This window comes from Halichondria panicea, chromosome 6, assembly GCF_963675165.1.
Source record: "Halichondria panicea chromosome 6, odHalPani1.1, whole genome shotgun sequence".
Classification (NCBI taxonomy): Eukaryota; Metazoa; Porifera; class Demospongiae; order Suberitida; family Halichondriidae; genus Halichondria; species Halichondria panicea.
The window spans coordinates 3,707,114-3,734,271 of NC_087382.1; the positions used below are offsets into that span (position 1 = coordinate 3,707,114).

Consider the following 27,158-nt stretch of genomic DNA (forward strand, 5'->3'; position numbering starts at 1 on the left):
TAAACAGGTATGCATTTAATTTTTGAAAAATAATTATAGAAACCACGCTGTATAATATAATAATTATAATTATACAAAACCTAACTGTGTGTGAAAATTGATATAACCTATAATGTTTAATATGAAAGGCTAGAACAGTTTGGTAAAAAAGTTATAGTGACAGTTTTTGATTAGATTTCACTGACTTGCACTCCAGACTGGGGACTCTGCAGAACAAAGAGAGATTATAATATGAGATTGTTGTCAATAGTTACGGCATATATAATTAAGCACACAAGATCACTTATATTAATGACAAATAACAGATCCTATTAACACATGCAATGTACGTATATATATACTTAAACTATAATTATAGGACAGCCTTTACATGCAGTATACACGGCAGTTACCGTATAGCAAAATACAATAATATTATAGACTTCGTACTTAACCAAAAAGTCATGTGACCTGCCTATGCACACCTGAAATCCACTGTCCTCTAGTTCAGCTGCGCTCAGTCTTTGCCCGTTGCCAGGGGAACGACTGACGTTCTCAAAGAAGTGGCGTACTATAGTGTGACTACTGATGTCATCAGAGGAGGCAGACAATGACTTGGTACTAGCTAAAAGGGGAGAGGGAGGCATACAGTTATACATCATGTCTGTACATAACATGTAGGTAATCAAAAGAATGACTCTGTATGACACTGTATGACACTGTGATTATGACACTGTATGACACTATAATTATGACACTGTATGACACTGTATGAGCTATGAGGTGTTTCTTTGCAATAAGAGGCAGTTTAACAGTTTAAACACACAATACAGTAGGCACTTGAGAATGTGCATAAACAATACAGGTGCAGAAGAGCAGAAGAGCCTATAATTATAGTTATAAGGACATACAAAAACTCACAAAAAATTTTACAAAAACACTCACCTTTTCTCCAAACCTCCTCTGCCTGTTTTGGCGAGTAACTGCCCGAGATGTGGTCTCTTGTGATTGGTCGCCTGATGTGCAGAGGGACCTCGAGTGCCCTGGGAGTACTAACACCACTCGAAACAACTAGAGACTCAACTACAGTGCTATCTCTTGGCATGCCTTCTTCAGATATATTATCTACACTTTCAAATTTCGAGATAAGTTGCGCTACTTGTTTACGAGTGGTCAGACTTGATAAATCTGTAGAATGGTTTAAAATTGACAAAGTTTCCGATCCTGCATACGTATCATGTGGTAATACCGAATCGGTTACTATTGACGACAGAATAGAAATGTGGGTGTCATTGGGTGGGTAGTGATCGTAGGATGGTTGGTGATAGTTCATATTCTTCGGTTCCAGATCCAGGACAGTCTCGGTTCCATACAGTAGATTGTGTGTGGACGGGCTATCGTCGCTATCAGGTACAGAAGGGGACGGCGCTGAACCCAACGTGGAATCGTTCGTTTCAGCTGTTTCGAATTCGCTCAAAGGGTCATCCCCGTTATTGGACTCGGAATCGGCATCGTTTCCTCCGTCACTAGCTCTGGTTCCAATACTGCTCTCGTTGCTGCAAATACTTCTTAGAGAAGCCTCGACATTTACAATGGTGGTAGGGTCGAAATCCTCCTCTCTTAGGGTGTCCGAATTTCGTTTCCGCGCTGGTACGTGATCATCATCGTAAGTACTGGTGGTTGTCGAGGTGATATTACCGGCTATGGCCGACGAATGCGTAGTGCCAGTCTCGTTCTCAGTTGACTCAGAACTGAAATCAGACATGCCTAGTTTTGAATATGGGATGATTGATTCGTGAACAGGTGTGGTCTTGTTGGAAGCACGTCGACTAGAAGAAGCAGCCGAGGGCAACGGACAATTGTAATAGAAACCAGTAGCCCCGGACACTTGTCTCTTGACGGGGGATAAATTGAGAGGCGAGCCATTTCTGGAACCGCGTCTTCGACTTTTTGTGGACCCGTTTGAATCTGTTCTCCGTAGCGATGGGACACGCTCCAATAACTCAGTTACCCCTGGTGACAGCGTACCTCCTGGTGAGATTGCAGCAGTACCATCCGGTAGATCTTCAGGCGGTGAATCTTGAGATTGCAGATCGAGCTTCAATAATATATATTTCTCCTCATCCGGGGGCGTGAGAATAGCGAGTGAGGGGGTGTGTGTTGTGTGAGGGGGCGGAATCAGGCTCTGTAGTGGGGGGAGTGATTGCCGTCTAGTTAGGTCGTTATTAGTGACTTTATCGAGGAATCCTTGGCCTTCAGATGTGTGACGGGCGCCAGATCGTCTTTTACGTCTGATGTATCGTTTTCGATCGCTCTTGGGCGTGGCCGTTTCTTTTTTAGGATCCAGTTTGGGGGTGTGGTCTCCTGTAAAGCGGCTAGCTAGTTGTTCGTCTTCAGTCGAGTCGCTATGGCGATGGTCGTGTGGATATGCAGTAGAGCTTGATGAACGTTTGATTCGATACGCAGCTTCATTCAACTGCCGCTCTCTCCTGCAGGGAACATGGAAGTATGAATGTACTGGAATTGACATTCTCGCAATGCCCATACCCATACAGTATAATAATAAAGCTCATTCGAATCTTAATTTTTGACCTATTTTCGACAAAATACAATGTACATGTGGTCCCATGGTGTTTTACCGAAATAAGACATTTTAGGGGTAAGCATCCTTATATAAGCTTTCAGAAAATAAAATCTGGATCATTTCAACACAATTTACATGTATGCATGGCTATTCAAAGAAGCTACACACAGACATGCAACAAGCCTATCACCACCCCCTCACCTCTTCAGTTCCAGCTCCCTAGCGTCGAGGTGACTCTCACACGTTCGTAGATCCTTATATAACTGGTTAGCGGACTGCAGCCTTTCCTCATACACAACCCTAACATCCTGTGCGTGTTTAAGCTCCTCCTCCCTCCGATGAAGAAGGTCAAAGTCCTTCGGGATCCCGTCGCTACGTAATTTGCTCAGGTGTTGATTGATCTCAGCACGCCATGTTTCCTGGTCCAGGAGGTACGTCTCAGGGGGCGTGGCCAATAGAGCCCCTGCGGCAAGGTCAAGATGCAGCGATATCTGTCGGAAGGATGGTCGATTCTTTGGCTTAGGTTGCCTGGAAAAGTTATATATATAACAGAACCAGAAATTAATTCAAAACTGGCTAAGAATATTTACGAAAAATTTATCTACTCTTGCATCTCCATAATTATTATTCATACGCTATTGCCTAAATGACACAACTGTTGTTCTTACCAGCACATTTCCAAGAGTATCTTGAGCCCCACAGGACAGGTGGAGGGCACTGGTAGGTGGAGACTGTTACTGCCCACCCCCCAGATAATAGCCGAGCTGTTTACATTCTGAGGGAGAGGGAGGGGGGAAAGTGACCAATGGAATCACTGAACAGTAGCAGTGTGCAAACAAACGTAAGGACAGTATATGCATGGAAATGTACGGTAATATCTAAAAATAGAGTTCTATTAATAGAATGTTGCATAAAGTGGATCGAATGCAGCTTTTGCTCCACATTCAACTAATAGTGGTTGCATCACCACGCCCCAGCTCTTGCATGCCCTAGCTCTTTTCTTTATGCGCCCTTGCCACAACTTAGAATATTCTGGGACATGATTGTTATGCAGCGGTGTCCATGGTGATCAACTAATGGTACATTTTTACACATAAACACTTGACATCTACGCTATGTGTTAACACTGTTACACAGACAACATTACCTTATATGGCATTTCCTGAGTCAGCATCTCCCATAGCAACACGCCGTACGCCCACACATCGACCTTCTCTGAGCAAGCCTCATGTCTAATGACCTCTGGTGCCATCCACGCCACAGTGCCCACGAAGCTCATTTTAGTGCTGCGATCACCAATGGAGCGACTCACTCCAAAATCAGATATCTTCACACGGCCGTCTTCACACACTAGAATACTGTGTGTGGGGGGGGGTGGTGGTGCGTGTGAGGTACGTGGGTGTGTAGTGTGTATGATGTGTGGGGGGGAGACCTTACTAACAGACACTGCACTGTACAGAATGCATTCTTGCATGTTTGGAGTCCATTAATTAACCTGGCTGCATTACATTGGCCTGCTTATAGGGTGACCACAATAGACTGTACATGTACCAAAACTGGCAGTTTTCAATAAGTGAGTGGGTGTATACATAACCTAGGATACCACACACTGGCACACAGTCTGGTAGACTAACCACAAGTATGTATTAGCACGTCACATGTCTCCCAGCCACCCACACAAGTGATTTGTGCAATAAATACCACAGCTCGTGAATACTGCTAACGAACTGTTGAATACTGTTATGACTCTAGTCGCAAACAAGCAAGAACCGAGGTAACACAATAACACACTCTAACAAAACAGTGCCAGCTGCCACTGTGTAATAGCGAGGGCAACAATACGCCCACTCACTCACTGAAGTGATTTCTGTCGTGGGAATTACAAAAAGCGTAGAATAACATATAAAATCAATCACTCAGTAATGAATACTATGTGCGTCAATAGAATTGGTCATTGAAGGCATAACAACACCGGCTGGCCGAGGAATAGTGGTCATGCACACTAGTCAGAGGGAGTTCTCCTAAAGCCAACAAAATGTTCAAAGCTAGGATAGGTGCTTCAATTATTGCATGAATGTTAAATAAAAGCCCCTGATAGCACTGAACAGTCTCTAATGCTAAAACTCAATGTTTTGATCATATAAACGTTATTCAGATCTTGCTTGCTAAATAGACAAACACACCAAGCTAGCTAGGGAAGAGCTACAAATGCATCTATTCATTCTTCACTAAAGTTACGGGCTATCAAAGATAGCTCCAAAAAAAAACCGAAAGGCCTTCACTTTTTTAATTGTGGACAGCAAGTAAAAATTCGTCCACACACACACCCACACACACACCCACGCATACTCCCACTCACTTCATTGATTTGAGGTCTCTATGGATGATCTTCTTGGAGTGGAGGTATTGCATGCCACCTGTGATCTGACGTGACCATGCTACCACTGTGTGAGGAAGGATCTCCACATCACTCTTGTGGATATAGTCGTACAAGTTGCCACGGGAACAATACTCCATTATGAGACAATGGACGGGATGGCTGGAGCTAACACCTCTGTGTGTGTGTGTGTGTGTGTGTGTGTGTGTGTGTGTGTGGTGTGTGTGTGTGGGGGGGGTGCTGAGAAACATTCAGCGCAGCAGTATTATGTAGTGTCATTAAAATAAAATCACTTTGTATGATCGAAGCTGTTACAACATGTGACTACAATGGATACCTAATAAGCAGTTGTATATGTCTAAAGATGCCACCTGTCGTCATACAGAAAACTCCTTTTAATACATCAGAGGCTGACAATGAAAATACACGTCAGAAATAATAAAACGCAACTGTTACAATAATTTATGCGATATAGCCATTACAGAGGCGATCCCAAAATTCCCTATAATATAGCAAAAGCAAAAACAAAACAGTGGTGGTTGGAATGAGCTCTCCAAGCTATATCCTACGTACATTGGCCTGCATAGCGGATAATCATCTCCCCTTGGGCTGTAAACTACAATGTGCAATCAGACAGTCAGGGATGTGGTGGGCGGGTGGTGGTTGGTACTAACCAACGGAAATAAGCACCTCTGGCCTACCTAGTTTACAGCTACAGTATAACACAAGGCAATTGTGTATTGAGGATTGCAAAGTAGCAACCACTTTTAAAATTCTGGGCACCACATCCGACAGCATATAAATTATTATTACTCACTTTAAGACGACGATGTTTGGGTGTTTGAGCTTCCGCAAGTATCGTACTTCCTCACAATAACTCGGATCTTTCACTTTCTTCACGGCTACTTTATTTCCTCTGTATTCTCCAACAAAAACCGCTCCCTGACTGCCAGAGCCGATAAATTCAAGATCTCGAATATCTTCAAACGGTACCTCCCACGCGTCCTTCTTGACTTTAGGGTCCAGGTCTCTGCGCAGGTATGCAGCAACCGGGTGTATACAGGCCATAAGGCCTCCCCAGAACCCGCGGCCTCTACCGGGGGGCTGGGTGGGGCTGGTCCTAGAATCGTAATGAGGTGGTGGGGTGGTGATACCTCCACTAGCAGACTCGGGGCTGTAACGCTCCATTGATGCTTCGTCATCTGTTGCAGTAGATGGATTCGCTCTCCTTGCATGAAGAATTTCATAGCCTCTTAATCTTTCTTCTAGCTCCGAGGGTTGCATTTGTGTGTCGGGTAGCTCCATCTCTGTGGCTGTGTCGCTGCTCTGATCATTCTCTTCTTGATCTTGGAGTAGATTGTTGTTCTCATATATTGGAGCTTCAGAATCGCTCTCCATTGGCATCCTAGCGGCCTCCACTGAAACTGCCATAGCTTCACTTGCTGTGTAGACTCTGAGTAGTAGTAATGAGCTCCAAATCCTTGGAAAAGCACTGTACTACAAGTAAATGATGCAAATTGGAAGTTTGTGCACTTGCAATAAATAATTAATTTTTAGCATCGCAGGGGATTCCCCTAGGCCTATAGGCTACTTGTAGAATACGTCATTGTTTTTATAACTAAAAATAGTTTGGGCTCTCACAAATTACATAATCATTATTAGATCTAGTTGCTATCGCACATGCGCAGTAGAATATTATGAGACCTTAAACTGCTAAAATGAAAGTTAATGACAAACATTTCTGATAGACATGATAAATAAAGGAGAGGCATTAAACATAATCTTTGATAGGAAATGAATTCTGCATCCCATTATCAGCTAACAACTGCATAGTCTCTGTAACAGTTCTTGATATTAATTGGCTCTGTTGAGTTGTAAAATGTTCAAAATTGTCTTCATGATTTCTATAGAAACTGTTATATCCTTCCCTTAGTTTAGATTGTATGCTTCCTTCAGTGAACAGGTCTTGAAATCCAAGAAATTTAACCATCTTTAACACCTCTTTAGCTGAATTATTTTTGACATCTTCGTATTTGATGACGAGGAAAGGGTTAAACTTTCCATCTACAATCCACCCACTGATGTGAGACTTCCATCTTTCCATTCTGTCTTGAATGTATTTGTCCCATAGCTCATTAGCTCCTGAAATAGAAATAGAGTGTGTGTGTGTGTGTGTAAAGTAAAGAGGGGTATACGTACGTGATCTGGTTGATGAAAACCTGTATGCACGTACTTTCAAATCATCAGTCAATCTAGACGGAAGCTATGGGCCCGCAAAGCCATCCGGACATCTAGACTGAAGCTATGGGCCCACAAAGTCAACTATATTAGCTCACCAAAGTACTCTTTCCCCACGTAGAGGTAGTGGTTGCTGACAGTGGAGTTTACCCGCCTCTTTGATCTCTCTCGATGCCACTCGGCAATCATGGCTCTTCGAGGGTTCCTCACGAGGAGAATGGCACCACCGTACACCGGAGCATCATTGAGTATTCTTTTGGGGAGCTTCCTGTAAAGCAGTGACAACATACTACATAATTATGGTTATGATTGAAACTGTAGCATCTTTGAAAGGCCATAAACTTGTATTGCGATGATCCAATTTCTGAAAGCTTAAAAGGAGCTTTTTTAAAGATGAGATGTTCAACTCACAAATTTGCATACCACATTTCTAATTATCGCTAAACGACCGTCGAATAAACGCACCAACTGAAAGACCTTCTTTTATATAGAAAACCACAAAGCGTTGAAGTTGCACCAGAACTAAAGTTATGGCCGTTTATCTAGTGTGCATGCACGTAGCATTCGAATAGCCAATATTAATGGTCTGATTTTCAAAAAACTTAAAAGGAGCTCTTTTGCAACATGATTAAACAAATACAGTGATCACATTGTCAGCTGTATGTAGTACGGTATACACAATGGTATATATACCAACCTATTTGTGAAGAGTGCTCCCTTGCCGTGTGTTTTGATGACAAGGACACTTGCTCCGCGCACTCCCTCTCCTGTGAAGCCTTTAGTACGCAGGCCACTGTCACAGTAAAGAGCACCTTCGTGCCAAAAAAAGACAGTTAGTAATAATAATGGCTACCTTTGTTCCACAATGTAATTTAAAAAACTTAATTATTCAGCATCATAATTATAAATTGCTGCCAAATCAGGCTCACGTAGAGTTTGGCAGTGTTGTGTATCTAGCTACATACATATATTGAAAGTACAATTTTTTTGAGGCGCTTAATTTTTGGTCTTCCATAAAAATTAGGTCCACGAAATACTTAGCTAATGGACACAATGTCATACACAAATTTATTCTTCAGAGGCCATTTTACGAAATTGAAGTGCCTCGAAAATTTCACACAACACAGTATAGCTAGCTTATTAATAACCTGTACAAATTCCAGTAACCTTCTCCAGTAGTCCTCTCAACCATGTATTACCAGATCCCGGGAAGCTAGCCAGAGCTACTGGAAATCGATTAGTTCCATTCTGAAACCGACATTGACTTGTGTTCAGAATCGGCCCGAATTTTGTCTCCTTTGCGATTGTCTTCTCCTTGCAATTGTTATAAAATGATCTCTCTTTTACAGATAAGTGGTCAATACATTGTGGATCTGCACATACCATGGCTAGCAAGTCTTGTGTGTGAACAGGGAGTGACCTTAATTTCATAACGGCAGTTCTCATGTGTGTGGGGAAAATCGTGATAGCGTTTGGTGTGTGATCGTTTTCATTCTCTGTTAATAGGTTCAAATTGAATCTTCGTTCGTTACGTAATTTGTCCTCTTTCCAGTGTATATCGACCACAAACATAGAGTGAAATATGAGCAAGAAAGCAGCTGCCAGAGTGCCCCATATCACAGCAATCAACAGCATGAGTTTGAGGGTCCTGTTCATTTTAACTGAGAGAACAGAACGTTGTACTGGTATTAAAACAAACTAAGCACTATCATTGATATCTAGACTAGCTATACTCAGTCTAAACTCAGACTATAGCTCTTAGTTTAAAGACACAATCCACACCTTTTATCTTACCATAAAATACTATCTGGCTGCTTTTATCTATGCTGCATTTACCATCTGTTTTTTGAGAGGCCAGAACAATGCTACCATTGTGTGGTGTCTGTCAGTCAGTCTAGACATTAAGAAATGTATGTGGGTGGAGTCCATGCAACTATAGGGGGCGGGGCGATAGTCAAGAGCTGATTCCACACTCTCACTGCACTCGCTCTCTCACTGCATAAACAAACACAACTCAGTCAACAAGTCTTCTAAACAGGTAAGCTAAATCCTAATTGTTTCAGTGTATCTTGCTCTAAGCAAAGGGTCCAACAGCATTGTTTCATATTTCTCCCCTGCAGAGCTACTGGAAGACATGGTTGATTCTGATCTCAAGAAACGCTTTGAAGCATGCAACGTTTTGTCTGGTGTGGGAGATGCCATCGGCTACAAAAACGGTGAATGGGAATTTTGTCGATCAGGACGCAGAATCCACGAAGATTTGTACAAAATGGGAGGTCTAGAAAATATCAAAGTCGATTCTCGAAACTGGATGATTTCTGACGATACTGTAATGCACTTAGCAACTTCCGAAGCACTTGTTTCGAAATGGGAGAGTTTGCCTGAACTATACTCGAAAATAGCGCAGAAGTACGTTGAGTGTATGAGGGATATGGCTGGACGGGCACCTGGCTTAACCTGCTCAGCTAGTGTGCAGAGGTTGAGACCTCAAGTAGACAAAGGATGGTACATTCCGTTCAACCCACGCGGAGGCGGGTGTGGCGCAGCTATGAGAGCCGTGCCCATTGGTCTGCTGTATTGGAAACCGGAGGAGATATTGTTACTGATAACAATCTCGATTGAGAGTGGACGAATGACTCATAACAATCCAACTGGCTACCTTGGAGCTATGGCCGTCGCTCTGTTTGTATCGTATGCAGTACAGAAGAAACCTCTCAAAGAGTGGGGTGCCGGACTAATCGTAACACTGGAGAAAGCATGGGAGTATATCGAGAATGAAGGTCGAGATGTTGAAGAAAATCGTGGTGCCTGGGATTACTTCAAGAAATCCTGGACAGACTATCTCTCTCTTCGTGGTATCACTGATGGAATCTCCAAGCCTAAATTCCCAGACACGTACAAAGTATCGGAACGGGACAAGTTCTACAAGAGCGTGAGTTTTGCAGGTACAGGTGGAGCTAGTGGCCACGATGCTCCGATGATTGCGTACGATGCTTTGCTCAGTGCTGGTGATTCGTGGGAAGAGCTGTGTTTACGTAGCATGCTTCACGGCGGAGATTCAGACAGCACTGGTATTATTGCAGCCGCGTGTTGGGGAGGCATGAACGGTTACCGTGACGTCCCTGAAGGGCATTACAAGAAGCTCGAGTATTTGGATCGACTGAAGACACAGGGAAAGAAATTATACGAGAAATCTACAAAATGACTTGCTAATTAGTTAGAGATGTGTGTGTGGATGAGGAATTCTGTACACATAGTGTAGAACTCCCCAGCTAGTTAGAAGGTGTTTATTGTGTGCCTATTATGACATCATGCTATTTTTTTTAATGCTACAATTTATATATCATTGTGTAATATAATTATGTGTATGACGTTGTTGGCACTTAATTCATAATGCTATTGTTCATGTTCATATATAAAGGTGTCTATTGTGTGCGGCCTATAATTAAAATGACATCATATTCTAATGCTATAATTAATTTTGGTATGAATATATTTTTGTACATGATTCTGTTGATGACTTCATATCATACAGTGTAATAATTTTTATCATTAAGTCGGAGACCATTAAGTTATGTAAACAAGCAAAATATTAAATTGAAAACTAGCAAGAATACATTCGTAGTGTGTTCCCATGACCCATTCGCATGTGGTGGTCCAATATGCAGCGCTTCTCCAGTCATCATCTTGTTTCCCTTTCGAATATGAGCAGCATACATGACATCGAGCGAAACTTGGTTGACTTTGTAGCCCTTGAGCATTTTGTAAGCGTAATGCGTAGCTGCGTCAATGATCACATTAGCTTTATGCAGAGACTTCGGATTACCCTGAATGAAGTGAGAATAGTTCTTGAGTTGGCTAGTGAGGTTGCCATCTGGTATCGGTATCGATTTGTTTAATCCAAACTGGTCCGGGTAATACTCAATCCATTTGAACATACACGAGCCAATATTTTCACCGCGGCAATATTTGTTGATATAGTAATACAGTTGTTTTTCTGTCGGTATCCTTGGTGTTAGGAAATCATCCGTGTCTATTAAAATGAGGTAATCATATACACCTTGTAGTCTGTACACGCAGTCTTCATATATAAGTCCTTGGTTGTGGTACCACAGTTCGTTGGGGGCGAGATACTTGTTCCAAACATCCACACTCAGAAATCCCTCCTGCATAGCTTTCTTTATAAAGGGTTTATCAAGACCACCAGCAAGCTTAAAAGAGTCTTCAGCATCTAGATGTACATGTTGTACCCCGAGAGCACGTTGATAGAGCAACCATTCTTCCAGCCACGGTGGTCTACTTCCAAATATTTTTGCACAGGCTGCAATAGTGAAACCATACTTCTTAGCCTCGGGGGTCAAGGGTTTAACTTTACGTTGAAGTATGAGGAGGGGTCGCTCAGAAGCTGCTATTTCAATCGGAGAATTCTCATCTCGTTTAAAATGAATGTAACCATTGCTCCCGTTTTTTGCAGGCATGTCAAAACATTCTACGAACGCTTCTTCATGATTAATTTTCGGATAGAAGTGTCGCCAGAGTGGAGTTTCACCAATTAAGCGAACTTCGAAATCTCGAGCAATTTTGTTGTCTATCTGACAACCGACAATCAGTTTACGATCAGTAATTGATTTTTTGACAACAATGAGGAAAACGGAAGAGTTTCGATGTTGTTGATATTTTTTAGCTCGACTGTCGAAATAAATAGCGCGTACAAAGAGTTCTTTTGACGGGTAGAAAGTAGGTAACACTTGAGTGGTCACGTTTTGCGGAGGGGAAGGGGATGCGGTACTGAATGTTGATGTTTCGCTGTGTGTTGATTGTTGTGTGGACGGTATTGACGTATAGGGATCCGTGTTTCTAGGGGAGGGGGTGGTCCGCCCAACGTGACGACTGAGAGCTATCAATATAACTATCACCCCCAGGGCAAGCAGTAGTATCAGTTTGTTTTGGGAGGACCTCAACATCATTACGTTTTGTTTAGACTTGGACTTCATACCTACAGAGAGAGAGCTGCCATTTAGAGTCTACGTTTGATGACACCTCGGCACAGCATTTATAGCAGAACTTCGATTCGGTTGCTCTCGTACTATAAAATTATACTGAGCTTGTATTTAGCTTGTTTATCAATAAAAAACTGCTGCTCACAAGAATGTGTCAAGTCAGCAATCTATTTGAAAACCACAATTTATGTAATAATGATTATCAAAATACACACATAATAATAATTCATGGTGAACATAATACATGTAGATAATATATACATGTAACGGTCGTAAATATGAAAGTAAAAATGCTAGAGAGATACACAGAGACTAAGGTGGACTATAAACAAGGTTCTTGTGAAACGAAGGTTGTCTGTTCTTCCTAACATGAGCCACATACGCATCAGTGATTTGAAACACTGCTCCACTGTAGCCATCTGTCATTTTGAAGGCATAGTGTGTGGCGGTGTCAACTAGAGCAATAGTTCTGTGCACTGACTTCGGGTTGCCCTGGACAACGTGCGTGTAATTGGATAGTAAGCTTGTCACGTTACCATCCTGTAGATTTGGAATGTCGGTGTTTTTAATGTATTTGTCTGGGAAGTATTCGACCCACATCATTTTACAAGAGCCGATATTGCTTTTGAAATATTTGTAAATATAGTAATGAACAGTATCTTGATCTGGGACCCTTGGTACGAAGAAGTCATCCGTGTCCAGTACAAACATGAAATCATACGTCCCTCGAAATCGATATCCGCAATCTTCGAGAATCAATCCTTGATTATGGTACCACACTTCTTTGCCGTTAGCAAGCCACAGGACCCAGGGGTCGAGCGATAAAAATCCACTTTTTATTTCTGCTAAAACAAAATCCATTTTCTGTTTATCAAGTTCTATAAAGAAGTAGTTATCAACGTCGATATGTACGTGGTCGATTCCGAGACGTTTCTGATACTTTATCCATTCCACAAACCACGGGGAGTTCCCGCCAAACACTTTAGTGCATGTGACCACGGTGAAGTTGTACTCTAGACCCTTGGGGGATGTGGGTGAAACGTGTGGGTCAGGTCGTCGTACAAATCGCTCTGAAACAGCCACTTCGATTTCCGACTTGTCACTGGTTTTGTAATACAGAAAAGCTTGGTCTCCGTTTTGTGAGGGGACATCAAAACAATCTATTAAAACTTCCTCGTGGTTGATTTTGTTGTAGACAGGATATGCCCTCCATAGTGGTGTTTCTCCAATAACCTTGACTTTGAAATTACTAGTTTTCACGTTTCCAATTTGACAGCCTACAATTAGATTATTATCAGTTATATTCTTCCAAATATTGGCCAATAGAACAGTGGCATTTCGATGACTCTCCCTCGGCCTATCGTCAATGTAAGCAGCTCGGACATTCACAAACTTTGATGGTAAAAACTCCACGTAGTTTAATTGTGGTCTGCCCTTTTGTGGCAAAATGTCTTGAAATTGGGCCAAATTTGACTGAAATTCTGTATTGAGATTATTCGCCCCTTGCCCAGTATTACAGAGGGGGGGTGGTCCAAAGTTAAATTGACTGAGAATGTAACAAACGATCAATAGAACGCCCCCGGCAACAATCCACACCAGAGTTTTGATAATTGTCGACAGTGCCATTTAGAGTAGAACCTGTGTGAGGAGATAACACATTGTCACACAATATTGAGAGGTACAAAAAATATTCAAATTATCGCCATGCTTTTTCTATTAAATAAGGCACTACTTTTAACGTTGTTTCGAGGCTACTGAGTATACTGAATGTAAAACAAGAATTTATGATTATGAGCTATGGAATGGAGAAATGTCATGTCCAGGTACGTGGCGCCTTATTCAGTTAGAAGTAGTGTGCGTACAAGTACTGAATAGCTCCGAATAACACTACATCATTGACTATCCTTATAGGCACAGCACAATCGTTAGGCAACAATAAAAAAGTATGTAATCTTTTTGTGTATAATTATAATAAATGTTACACTCACTTGTTATTATACATACAGCTAGCTTGTTACCCATTCAATACACTGACACAATGGATATATAATTTTATGACAAAAATTAATAATGGCCATAATTACAACTATAGCTTGAACATCCCCCCTCGCCCCCGCTCCCGCCCTATTACTAGTCTAGAGTCTACACACACCCTCCATATATACACCACTCACCTTTACAACAGCCACCATTCATTCATATCATAAGCTGACCGGCCACAGCTAGCTCGAGCCACAGCTGCCATGAGCAGAGCACTGGGTGTTGGTCGTGTTAGTTAAATTACTAACACGACCAACACCCACAAAATTAAACGCACCAAGAGCCCCGCCCCCTTAGAGCATCTGCCTAATACTGTTTCAAATGCCATGCAAGAAAACCATGCAGGCTGGGCAGCTGGAGCTAATTATAATTCATGTGAAATACATACCGCATCGAGTTATCCCAGTAATTAATTAACTGCTCTTCCCTCGAAAAACACGAAATTTTGCACACCTCATGAGAAACTTTCCTGCTAATGTGTACCGTAATTGCAATGATAATAAGAATTAAAAATCAATTGAATATGCATAATTATGATATCTATAATAATAGTTGCATATGTTCTGGATTGTAATGATTGTCCATTCATTATTATCTTCCAAACTGTACAGACACGTTAGTAAAGATGGACCTGCACGGGACATTAAAGATGACAATTGAATCAATGCATACCAAACAGAAGAACTCTAGACACTGATTTGTTTGCAATAGACTTCCCACGTATTTGACAAATTTGGGCTTAGGCCTTCCTTAGAGCTACAGAATTGCTTTTTCGAAATTGGACCTTCCAAACTCAAGTTATAAGTGCTCAAAGTTAGCGACCACTGCAGATACCCTCATACCTGTGGAGATAGAAGAATATGTATCCAGTGGTCTGCCTCCTTTGTCTAATGTCCTCTTCCCTCACTTCACTGACTTGTGAGTCATTGTAAGTACGCCAGCTGTGATCAGGGAACGAGTACACGTCACTGATGTAGTGACCTGTGTGAGGGGAGTGGGCGGATATGTGTGTGTGAGGGGAGTGGACAGCAGGTGTGTGAGGTATGTGAGGCTCGGACAAATGTTAGATTGAAATACATCATTTGAAAGGTAGTTTCTAAGCTTTCAGAAAAAATCATAATATTTTTGATATTGGATCAACAGTACTCAAGTTATGGCTGTTCAAAGATGTTCAACTACAACCCTCCCCCCCTCTCTTGTATAGTTCGGGGACTCTTTCAGCTGCCATAACTTGAATTCCGTGGATAGTGTCTATGATTTTCTGAAAAGAATTTTTAAGAGGTGTGATAAAATTTCATATTTGAGAGATAAAAGTATTTATTAATTTGGCGATACCATAGATAATCAATAGTTTGGGGACTCTTTCAGCTGCCATAACTTGAGAATTCCAATGTCAATATTTTTATAATTTTCTATAAAAAGAATTTTCAAGAGCTAGGGTGTGATCAAATTTTATATTTGAGAGATAACAGTATTGGCCAATTTGGCGATACCCATGGTCTAAGGCCGAAAAATGACGAATTATGGTCCCAACAAAATTTGGATTTGAACACATCATTTGAAAAGTTTCTTTCTCAGCTTTCAGAAAATCAAAACATTTTTGAAATTGGATCGATAATACTAAAGTTACGGCTGTTGAAAAATGTTCAACTGCAACTCCCCTTCCGTTTAATGAATGATTTGGGGACTCTTTTAGCTGCCATAACTTGTATTCAAAATTCCGTGTATTTAATTTAAACGATTTTATGAAAGCTTAGAGAGAGACCTTTCAAAACGGAACCCCATGCATGCATATTAGAGTGTGTGTATATCACCTTAGTGTGGACGCAGTGAAGAGAGGAGTGGTTCATACTGAGTCTTGGCCATGCATGTGTCCTGTATGATTAATTAAACAGCAATAGAATTATAAAAGAAGGCTATACTGCAAGACAACATGCCAAACATGCCATGCAATGTGGTAGAGTACATTCATTGATCAAGCCAGAAAATTATACTGTAAAAACAATGTCTGGACATTTGAATTCTGTTAGCACATAAATTACGGGCCAGATCATTGTCTAGTATAGCATCTTCGACCTCTACATTTGTACTATCTATATCTACACCAAATGCACTGACAGTGATGTTTGTGTTCTGTGCCCTCAGCTTACCAACATCGATGTATCGTGGTATTCTAATATTGTCCACTCTCTTAGAGTTCTCAGACAGCTGGTATATAGTTGTAACCATAGCGCTTGAGGTGGAGTATCATAATCGTGTGTGTGTGTAATGTGTGCGTGCATGTGATGTGTGTGAGTGTGTGTGTGTGTGTGATGTGTGTGTGTGTATGCGTGTGTACATACGCGCGTGTGCGTGGGTAAGTATGGGTGTGTGCATGCGTATGTGTGTACATGCATGGGGGGTGAGAGGACTATAAATACGATTCATACACACTACACATCTGTTTAAGTTATGGGAGGTATGAAAAAGGCTATAAATATTACCAAACGTACGCGACAGCAATTAATTTAGTCTGCCGTCGACAGATAAACAAACAATCACATGTTTAGTTGAGTAGTCCAATTCTCACGGCAGCCAAAAATAATAGTAATACAAGACAGTGTAAAGTATAATCATCTCCCCCCACCTTGGTAGTCTAGCCAGTTGCAGGGAGAGTGTTGCAGTCTGACAGCCACAGCTGGTGCAGTTGAACTCAACCTCCTCAGCCTGTGAGAAGAAAATCAGGCATGAATATTTTAATGTGAGGTATTTATTCCTGCATGCCTAGAACAGAGGTATACTTATACTCCCCTCCCTATAAAAGAAAGTGTTTGTGTAGCACAATTCACAAAAAGCAAGTAATATAGAACTATATATATAGAACAAGTCAATTAAAATTAGCAACAAGTCAACTACTGAGTCAAGTACGCACCTACGAATCGAAGGAAACAAGGGAAATGGATGGACTAGATGACAACGTGTCCAACAACACAAACGTGTACTGTACAAATGTCAGTCAGATTCAAGTTGTGAGCATCTTTGGAATAATTAGCACACTATTGCTATTGGTTCCCTCACTTCTCTTTAAGCTGCACTGTAGTAGACATAAATTGTTTAATACAAGCTTCTCAGAAAATGAAGTCTAAAACTGACATACAACAATTCCTTAAACAACAATGAATATTTGAGTAAGTGGTTCTCATGCATATAGCAAGTCATGAATACACTCCTACACAATCTCCATTGCACATGTGCAGGCTCGCCCCATTATACACAAGGGTATCTCTAATAATGCAGTAGCTATTTGAAGTGCTTTAGCAATAGAAGTAGCTGCATGCATAAAAGACAAGACAGTTGAAGAGAACTATACTGAGTCCCAGTGATGTGGATATTATAAAACAAGGAAAATGGATGGACTAGATTACTATGTGGACAACAGCACAAACTGTCTAAATATCAGTGATTCTGTGATAAAGTCATTCCAAACTTTCAGAATCTCTTGTATAATTGGCACACCGTTGCTATTGGTTCCCTCATTGATATTGCAGTTGTTTTTTATATACCGGTACAAGTCTACATTTCTACACCGTCAATTGCTCTACACAACTGTTGTTTTGATACTAATGAATGCTATCTACATTGTACACCTGAGCACTATTGATATCAGTTGTTCTTTGTCTTTCGCATATGTGACTAACGGTTTGAATCGGTACATATTTTATGTGGATATCATTCAAGTAACAATCATCCATCTTCTACTCTTGTACAAGCTTTGCAAGCACATAGAAACAAGAACCATGCAACGTCTACGGACACTTTGCTGCAATATTCGTCCACGCCTGTGGCATGAAGTGATGATAGTGTGTATTCAACTTGGCCTCCCATTACCCGTACTAATAGTTAACATTGTGATGACATTAAAAACTCTATATTCAATTTTAAATGACATTATAGATTCGGAAATGAGATATCTTTTTCTGCCTACACTGGCAGTCAACATACTACTAGGCCTGATATGCATAGTGTTGCTGGTGGTCTGGTTTTGTATGCTGATAAAGAGAAAACTGTTGAAAAACAAAGCCAAATTTGTGTGCACTCAAATGGGTCACATATTAATCGTCTTAGTCGTCTTATTAATCGGGAACACAGCTTTTTTCTATAATTTAGATGATTCCTTTTTTGTATTTTTTGCCCTGCGAACATTTGCTACTGTATCGTTTAGTGTATACTTTCTCGTAAGCCTACCAGATTTACAAAGGAGAGTCACTACAAAGGCCCAAGTTCCTGCAACTAATTGTCACACCAACCCGCCCTCTACTAGAGTCAGCCTGCCTACAGATACAGCCGAGCATGCTCCAAACTTTCTAAGCCCAAGTACGGCAGGACCTTCAGAAGTGACTCCACTAGTGAACAATGAAACCTTATTGTAATCTAGCTAGTACAAGCACGTTATATTTGTACATGCACACACACATGCACAATGTATGAGAACATAATCATTATTATACTCTAATGAAAGTAATATCAGAAACCAATGAGTATACTAGCTCTATATAGCCTTAAACCTAGCTTGTACGACAATATCCCTCATATAGACAGCCAACTGCCCATAGTGGCAAGTCCAACACGTGAATACAATTAAAAATTGTGTTTGTCTGATAAATGCTATATAGGGTGACTTCCTTACAATCTTCCCTGTATACTCGGGTTCTCTTCTAATAAGCACAAGTCTTTGTCTAACACAATGCATAGAGTATAGCTACGTATAATTATTTTTAATCGGGAACATAGATTTGTGGTTTCAGGTTATACTGATGGTCTATAGTAGCAATACGAACAATTGCTCCAGTATATTTTGGTGTGTACATTAAGTCTATTTATTCTGAGAAAGAAAGTTCCATATACAAAGGCCCAAGTGTTTGCAACTAATCGCCACACCAACCCGCCCTCTACTAGATAATACAAACAGCTGTTCCAGTATCTTTTGGTGTGTATATTCTCATAAGCATACCAAAATAATATGCGAAAGAAAGTCCGTACAAGAGCTTTTACAAGCCACACCAACCCGCCCTCTACTAGAGTCAGCCTGCCTACAGATACAGCCGAACATGCTCCAAACTTTCTAAGTCCAAGTACTGCATGAGCATGCAGGACCTTCAGAAGTGACTCCACTAATAAACTAAAAGTAGAATATTTGTACATGCACACACATTACAAGACAGAAAGTACTATCACAAACCAATGAGTACTAGCTCTAGCCTTATTCTTCTTCATATCTAGATAGACAAATTGCCTGTAGAGGCAATTTCCAAAACATGAATACAATTACAAAATGTGTTCAATACAAGGGAAGATGTGCATGTCCAGCAACTACACACAATCTCCACTACCACACATACACAAGCATGCAAGCGTACATGCAGTCTTGTCTAACCAAGAGCTCATAAATAGAGAGAAATAACTTCAGTGTATGCTCGAGGCTTATATACGTTTCGTAATTCGTACATTGTCAATTGTTAATTTGTACATGCACACACAATTAATGAGAACACAGTATAATGAAAGTACTATTGAGTACTATAGCTCTAGCCTTATTCAGAACTAGCTGGTATAGATAACTCCCTCGTATAGATAGTCAACTGCCCAAATAGTGGCAAGTCCAAATGTGAATTAATGCAATTATAGAAGTTGTGTACATAAGGGAAGGTCGTCAGCAATTACGCTGAGATTGCAATTCTTGTGGCCTAGGGGTTAGATGATGGTGATGTCCAGCAACTTGTGTATACTTAGTTACAGTGCAAGGTCAAACAGTGGTCATAAGTCCTTATGTTACTTACAATGAATATCTGAGTGGTTCTCACACAAACAACTTACGAGAATAACCCACTTCCACACAATAATCGTCTTAGTCTACGAAATCTATGAAAGAAATTCATGACAAAGGCCTATGTTCCTGCAACTAATCGCCACACCAACCCGCCCTCTACTAGAGTCAGCCTGCCTACAGATACAGCCGAACATGCTCCAAACTTTCTAAGCCCAAGCACGGCAGAACCTTCAGAAGTGACTCCATGCACTAATAAACTAAAAACCCCTATTAAAAAAGACGTTAATTTGTACATGCACACACACACACAATGAGAGACAGTTTATAATGAAAGTACTATCACAAACCAATGAGTACTAGCTCTAGCCTTATTCAGAAACCCTTCTTCATATCTAGATAGACAAACTGCCTATAGAGGTAATTACCTAAATATGAATATAATTAAATTGTGTTCAATACAAGGGAAGATGTGCATGTCCAGCAACTACACACAATCTCCACTACCACACATGCATGCAAATACACGCCCTGTATATAAGCAAGCGTACAGTCTTTGTCTAACCAAGAGCTCAGAAGTAACTTCAGCGTATGCTCGAGGCTTACGTTTCGTATAGTATAATTGCCGGTGAAACCGCATTTCTTTAATATATGGAAAGCCACCAAACCGCAGCGCTATATTGTATTGTGTATATATAACACGTATATAGGGATTCAACCCACTTTAGTTTTACAAATTCTCATGCATTATCCATATATGGCAATGCAGTCATCATATGACGCTCTTATGGTCTCCATCGGAGATCATGTGAGATAGAGTGTGTTGTACTTGCTAATATTGCTCCTGGTCTAACACAATGCATGTAGTAGCTACATTAGAAGTATTCTAGCAATAGCTGCATACACACAAGTCAAGAGAGTTTAGCAATGGACCAAATCAAGTGAAGAGAGAGGTACTGACTCAAGAATCTGACTATACAAGGAAAATGGATGGGCAACTTTACAATGAGCCCAACAGCACAAACTATCTTAATATCAATGATTCTGTGAAAAAGCAGTTCCAATTAGATATGAGGATCTTTGTTATAATCAGCATAGTGCTATTACGGTAGTTCCCACATTGATCTTGCAGCTCTTCTTTATCTGTTGGTACAAGTCTACATTTCTACACCGACAATTCCTCTACACAACAGTTTTTGTGCTATTATATTATATATCTTTGCAGCTGAGCACTCTTGATGTTGATTGTTCTTTCTTTCCTTTGTTAATGAATAGCTTGATTGGGTACATAATTATAAGTAGGTACATATCTTATGTGGAGATAATGCAAATAACAACAATCCATCTTCTCCTGTTGTACAAACTCTGCAAGCACATAGAAACAAGAATCACGCAACGGCTACGGGCACTGCGCTGCAATATTTGTCCACACCTATGGCATGATGTGATGATAGTGTGTATTCAACTTGGTCTCCCATTACCCGTACTAATAGCTGACATTGTGATGACATTGAAAACTCGCTCAATCTACTTTATAGAAGAGGAACTTTATTATATTGTTAGACCTCTGCTGGCAGTCAATGCACTATTGGGCCTGACATGCACAGTGATACTGGTTAGTTGGTTTTGTATGCTGTGGAAAAGAAGATTGCTAAAGAATAAAGTGAAATTTGTGTGCACTCAAATGGGCCACATACTGTTCATCTTAGTCGTCTTATTAATTGGGAGCATACTTTTATTGCCTTTATATTATAGTTATGGTAATGCAGTAGTTTTTGTAATGCGAATGTTTCCTCCCATATCTTTTGGTGTGTACTTTATCGTAAGTCTACCAAGTATACGAAGGATCTTATGAATAAACCACTTTCACACGATACACAACTTATTTCTATTCAGCTATTCAGATTATGTTCATTTTTCTCTTGCAATATTTTCTGCACTACGAACAATTGCTCTCGTATCTTTTGGTGTGTATGTTCTCATAAGCCTACCACATCTACAAAAGAAAGTCACTACAAAGGCCCAAGTTCCAACTAATCGCCACACCAACCCGCCCTCTACTAGAGTCAGCCTGCCTATAGATACAGCCGAACATGCTCCAAACTTTCTAAGTCCAAGCATGGCAGAATCTTCAGAAGCGACTCCGCTAATACAATTAAACCCTTATTGTAAAAAGAAGATGTTATTATTTGTACATGCACACACATTACAAGACAGTTTATATGAAAGCACTATCACAAACCAATGAGTACTAGCTCTAGCCTTATTCAGAAACCATTCTTCATATCTAGATAAACAAACTGCCTATAGTGGTAATTATCTAAACATGAATATAACTAGAGCACTAAAGTGCAAACCCTCGGCTGGTGACATGATTAAAAAGCAACCAGAAATATAATGCAGTGCATATAGTGACGTTGTTATCATGTATGACTTGCACAGCAACTCAGGAGCAATAAAACTAAACTCAAAACTAAAGTTGGAGTCTTAGACTAAGAGAAGTATGGCTCCTTCCAGGCTGGAGTACATATAGGATCCAGAGTCAGTCAACAACCTTAGTCACACAATTCTACTTTTTCTTGACCGTATTCAATTGTTCCTGGTACGGGATCACTTCAGCTGAAAATACATAATCAAGCCTTGACTAGATATTTTTAGCTGAAGTGATCCCGTACCTTGACTCAAGGCCACATGGCAAGTTTAAGCTTCTTAGCTTTTGCTCGCTTTTACTCGACAAAGAAGCTTTAACATCAAAATCTGCCACTATTTAAACCAAGATATTGTTGTGTGAAGACTACCTATGCTGCAAACGCAGTGCTATGGCATCCAGGTGAGTAGATATACTCGTTACAAACAAACAAACAAACAAACTAGAGCACTAAAGTGCAAACCCTCGGCTGGTGACATGATTAAAAAGCAACCAGAAATATAATGCAGTGCATATAGTGATGTTGTTATCATGTACATGTATGACTTGCACAGCAACTCAGGAGCAATAAAACAAAACTCAAAACTAAAGTAACAACGTGCACATGGACTGGGATCACAGCAAAGAAGCCTGGAGTCTTAGACTAAGAGAAGTATGGCTCCTTCCAGGCTGGAGTACGTATAGGATCCAGAGTCAGTCAACAACCTTAGTCACACAATTCTACTTTTTCTTGGCCGTATTCAATTGTTCCTGGTACGGGATCACTTCAGCTGAAAATACATAATCAAGCCTTGACTAGATATTTTTAGCTGAAGTGATCCCGTACCTTGACTCAAGGCCACATGGCAAGTTTAAGCTTCTTAGCTTTTGCTCGCTTTTACTCGACAAAGAAGCTTTAACATCAAAATCTGCCACTATTTAAACCAAGATATTGTTGTGTGAAGACTACCTATGCTGCAAACGCAGTGCTATGGCATCCAGGTGAGTAGATATACTCGTTACAAACAAACAAACAAACTAGAGCACTAAAGTGCAAACCCTCGGCTGGTGACATGATTATAAAGAAACCAGAAGACTGATATAATGCAGTGCATATATTATAGTGATGTTGTTATCATCATCATGCACTGGCATGACTTGCACAGCAACTCAGGACTAAACCAGACTGGAGGCATGCTGAAACATTTGAGAACAGGTGGTACTGTAGATATAATTATGCACTGTGGATTAGGATCACAGTAAAGAAGCCTGGAGTCTCAGAAAAGTATGGCTCCAGGTTCTGCATGGAGTAGGATCCCAGTCAGCAGCAGGAGCTATAATTCAAGCTTCTACTTTAGTGACCCTGTTCCATTGTTCCTGGTATATACAGCTTTCTACTTTAGTGACCCTGTTCCATCGTTCTTGGTACAGGATCACTTCAGTTATAAGTAACGCATGTGCAAGTTCTGTTCAAGCTACATTTTGCTCGCTTTTATTAGACAAAGGAGCTTTAACACCGAAAGCTGCCACTATTTAAAGTACTAACTTGTTGTGTGGAGGCTACTCACGCTGTAAACGCAGTGCTAGAGCATCCAAGTAAGCAGACCTAGTCACAAGCTTATTCAAGCTTCTTAGCTTTTGCTCGACAAAGAAGCTTTAATATCAAAATCTGCCACTATTTAAATCAAGATATTGTTGTGTGAAGGCTATCCATGCTGTAAACGCAGTGCTGTGGCATCCAGGTGAGTAGATATACCTGTGACAAACAAACAAACAGACAAACTAGAGCACTAAAGTGCAAACCCTCGGCTGGTGACATGATTATAAAGAAACTAGAAATATAATGCAGTGCATAATTATAGTGATGTTGTTATCATGTATGACTTGCACAGCAACTCAGGAGCAATAAAACTAAACCAGACTGGAGGCATGCTGAAACATTTGAGAACAGGTAGTGGTACTATAGATATATTATGCACTGTGGATTAGGATCACAGTAAAGAAGCCTGGAGTCTCAGAGAAGTATGGCTCCAGGCTCTGCATGGAGTAGGATCCCAGTCAGCAGCAGGAGCTATAATTTAAGCTTCTACTTTAGTGACCCTGTTCCATTGTTCCTGGTATAATACAGCTTTCTACTTTAGTGACCCTGTTCCATCATTCTTGGTACAGGATCACTTCAGTTATAAGTAACGCATGTGCAAGTTCTGTTCAAGCTACATTTTGCTCGCTTTTATTAGACAAAGAAGCTTTAACACCGAAAGCTGCCACTATCAAAAGTACTAACTTGTTGTGTGGAGGCTACTCATGCTGTAAACGCAGTGCTAGAACATCCAGGTAAGCAGACCTAGTCACAAGCTTATTTAAGCTTCTTAGCTTTTGCTCGACAAAGAAGCTTTAACATCAAAATCTGCCACTATTTAAACCAAGATATTGTTATGTGAAGGCTACCTATGCTGCAAACGCAGCGCTATGGCATCCAGGTGAGTAGATATACTCGTGACAAACAGACAAACAAACTAGAGCACTAAAGTGCAAACCCTCGGCTGGTGTCATGATTAAAAAGAAACCAGAAATATAATGCAATGCATATAGTGATGTTGTTATCATGTATGACTTGCACAGCAACTCAGGAGCAATAAAACTAAACCAGACTGGAGGCATGCTGAAACATTAATTTTGAGAACAGGTAGTGGTACTATAATAGTACCACTACAGTATAGATATATGCACTGTGGATTAGGATCACAGTAAAGAAGCCTGGAGTCTCAGAGAAGTATGGCTCCAGGTTCTGCATGGAGTAGGATCCCAGTCAGCAGCAGGAGCTATAATTCAAGCTTCTACTTTAGTGACCATTGTTCCTGGTATATACAGCTTTCTACCTTAGTGACCCTGTTCCATCGTTCTTGGTACAGGATCACTTCAGTTATAAGTAACGCATGTGCAAGTTCTGTTCAAGCTACATTTTGCTCGCTGTTATTAGACAAAGGAGCTTTAACACCGAAAGCTGCCACTATCAAAAGTACTAACTTGTTGTGTGAAGGCTACTCATGCTGTAAACGCAGTTCTAGAACATCCAGGTAAGCAGACCTAGTCACAAGCTTATTCAAGCTTCTTAGCTTTTGCTCGACAAAGAAGCTTTAACATCAAAATCTGCCACTATTTAAATCAAGATATTGTTCTGTGAAGGCTATCCATGCTGTAAACGCAGTGCTGTGGCATCCAGGTGAGTAGATATACCTGTGACAAACAAACAGACAAACAAACAAACAAACCAACAGACTACTATACCCGTGGCCGCCCACGCGCCTCGGGTAACAAACAAACAAACAAACCAACAGACTACTATACCCGTGGCCGCCCACGCGCCTCGGGTAACAAACAAACCAACAGACTACTATACCCGTGGCCGCCCACGCGCGCCTCGGGTAACAAACAGACAAACAGACAGACTACTATGCATACTATGCAGTGCATATAGTGATGTTGTTATCATCATCATGCATGACTTGCACAGCAACTCAGGAGCAATAAAACTAAACCAGACTGGAGGCATGCTGAAACATTTGAGAATAAGTAGTACTATAGATAATATGCACTGTGGATTAGGATCACAGCAAAGAAGCCTGGAGTCTCAGAGAAGTATGGCTCCAGGTCCTGCATGGATCCCAGTCAGCTAAAGCAAGCTTTCTACTTTAGTGACCCTGTTCCATTGTTTCTGGACCTGGTACAGGATCACTTCAGTTATAAGTAACGTATGTGGAAGTTCTGTTCAAGCTACATTTTGCTCGCTTTTATTAGACAAAGAAGCTTTAACACCGAAAGCTGCCACTATTAGAAGTACTGACTTGTTATGTGGAGGCTACCCATGTTGTAAACGCAGTGCTAGAGCATCCAGGTAAGCAGACCCAGTCACAAGCTTGTTCAAGCTTCTTAGCTTTTGCTCGACAAAGAAGCTTTAACATCACAATCTGTCACTATTTAAACCAAGATATTGTTGTGTGAAGGCTATCCATGCTGTAAACGCAGTGCTGTGGCATCCAGGTGAGTAGATATACTCGTGACAAACAGACAAACAAACAAACAAACAAACTAGAGCACTAAAGTGCAAACCCTCGGCTGGTGACATGATTAAAAAGAAACCAGAAATATAATGCAGTGCATATAGTGATGTTGTTATCATGTAGGACTTGCACAGCAACTCAGGAGCAATAAAACTAAACCAGACTGGAGGCATGCTGAAACATTTGAGAACAGGTAGTGGTACTATAGCACTGTGGATTAGGATCACAGTAAAGAAGCCTGGAGTCTCAGAGAAGTATGGCTCCAGGTTCTGCATGGAGTAGGATCCCAGCCAGCAGCAGGAGCTACTATCTATGCTATAATTCAAGCTTTTACTTTAGTGACCCTGTTCCATTGTTCCTGGTATATACAGCTTTCTACTTTAGTGACCCTGTTCCATCGTTCTTGGTACAGGATCACTTCAGTTATAAGTAACGCATGTGCAAGTTCTGTTCAAGCTACATTTTGCTCGCTTTTATTAGACAAAGGAGCTTTAACACCGAAAGCTGCCACTATCAAAAGTACTAACTTGTTGTGTGGAGGCTACTTATGCTGTAAACGCAGTGCTAGAACATCCAGGTAAGCAGACCTAGTCACAAGCTTATTCAAGCTTCTTAGCTTTTGCTCGACAAAGAAGCTTTAACATAAAAATCTGCCACTATTTAAATCAA

The 27,158-nt window shown here is 40.8% G+C and overlaps 5 protein-coding genes and 1 long non-coding RNA gene across 7 annotated transcripts in view; 1 reads left to right on the forward strand and 5 right to left on the reverse strand.

The window, feature by feature from the left end:
• Positions 1 to 4: 4 nt before the first annotated feature.
• LOC135337233 (mitogen-activated protein kinase kinase kinase 13-like) lies at positions 5 to 6,509 on the reverse strand. Its single transcript, XM_064533127.1, has 8 exons — positions 5,758 to 6,509; positions 4,923 to 5,117; positions 3,711 to 3,921; positions 3,232 to 3,338; positions 2,765 to 3,091; positions 925 to 2,468; positions 465 to 604; positions 5 to 206 (listed from the first exon to the last, which is right to left on the reverse strand). Exons 1-8 carry the CDS (start codon positions 6,369 to 6,371, stop codon positions 171 to 173), a joined length of 3,174 nt encoding a protein of 1,057 aa, XP_064389197.1. The 5' UTR covers positions 6,372 to 6,509; the 3' UTR covers positions 5 to 170.
• Positions 6,510 to 6,651: 142 nt separating this feature from the next.
• LOC135337236 (sialate:O-sulfotransferase 1-like) lies at positions 6,652 to 9,063 on the reverse strand. The gene is made up of 5 exons (XM_064533130.1): positions 8,961 to 9,063; positions 8,327 to 8,839; positions 7,876 to 7,990; positions 7,277 to 7,446; positions 6,652 to 7,082 (listed from the first exon to the last, which is right to left on the reverse strand). The coding sequence occupies exons 2-5, from the start codon at positions 8,832 to 8,834 to the stop codon at positions 6,712 to 6,714; spliced, it is 1,164 nt and encodes a 387-aa protein (XP_064389200.1). The 5' UTR covers positions 8,835 to 8,839; positions 8,961 to 9,063; the 3' UTR covers positions 6,652 to 6,711.
• A 42-nt stretch (positions 9,064 to 9,105) lies between these two features.
• Positions 9,106 to 10,572, forward strand: LOC135337237 (ADP-ribosylhydrolase ARH1-like). Its single transcript, XM_064533131.1, has 2 exons — positions 9,106 to 9,216; positions 9,299 to 10,572. The coding sequence occupies exon 2, from the start codon at positions 9,313 to 9,315 to the stop codon at positions 10,381 to 10,383; it is 1,071 nt and encodes a 356-aa protein (XP_064389201.1). The 5' UTR covers positions 9,106 to 9,216; positions 9,299 to 9,312; the 3' UTR covers positions 10,384 to 10,572.
• Positions 10,573 to 10,639: 67 nt separating this feature from the next.
• Positions 10,640 to 12,172, reverse strand: LOC135337234 (uncharacterized). Its single transcript, XM_064533128.1, has one exon. It carries the CDS (start codon positions 12,170 to 12,172, stop codon positions 10,751 to 10,753), a length of 1,422 nt encoding a protein of 473 aa, XP_064389198.1. The 3' UTR covers positions 10,640 to 10,750.
• On the reverse strand, positions 10,803 to 14,440 carry LOC135337235 (uncharacterized). Its single transcript, XM_064533129.1, has 2 exons — positions 14,355 to 14,440; positions 10,803 to 13,817 (listed from the first exon to the last, which is right to left on the reverse strand). The coding sequence occupies exon 2, from the start codon at positions 13,802 to 13,804 to the stop codon at positions 12,491 to 12,493; it is 1,314 nt and encodes a 437-aa protein (XP_064389199.1). The 5' UTR covers positions 13,805 to 13,817; positions 14,355 to 14,440; the 3' UTR covers positions 10,803 to 12,490.
• Positions 14,441 to 14,679: 239 nt separating this feature from the next.
• The window catches only part of LOC135337137 (uncharacterized), a 62,246-nt gene continuing 49,767 nt past the window's right edge, over positions 14,680 to 27,158 (reverse strand). The window contains exons 1-5 of one of the 2 annotated variants that reach the window (XR_010395030.1): positions 17,130 to 17,329; positions 16,369 to 16,924; positions 16,033 to 16,093; positions 15,061 to 15,199; positions 14,680 to 14,849 (exon numbers count right to left, since the gene is read on the reverse strand). This is a non-coding gene — a long non-coding RNA (uncharacterized LOC135337137). Of the gene's footprint in view, positions 14,850 to 15,060; positions 15,200 to 16,032; positions 16,094 to 16,368; positions 16,925 to 17,129; positions 17,330 to 27,158 lie in introns of those variants that run through there. The other variant, XR_010395031.1, reaches the window with a different exon arrangement.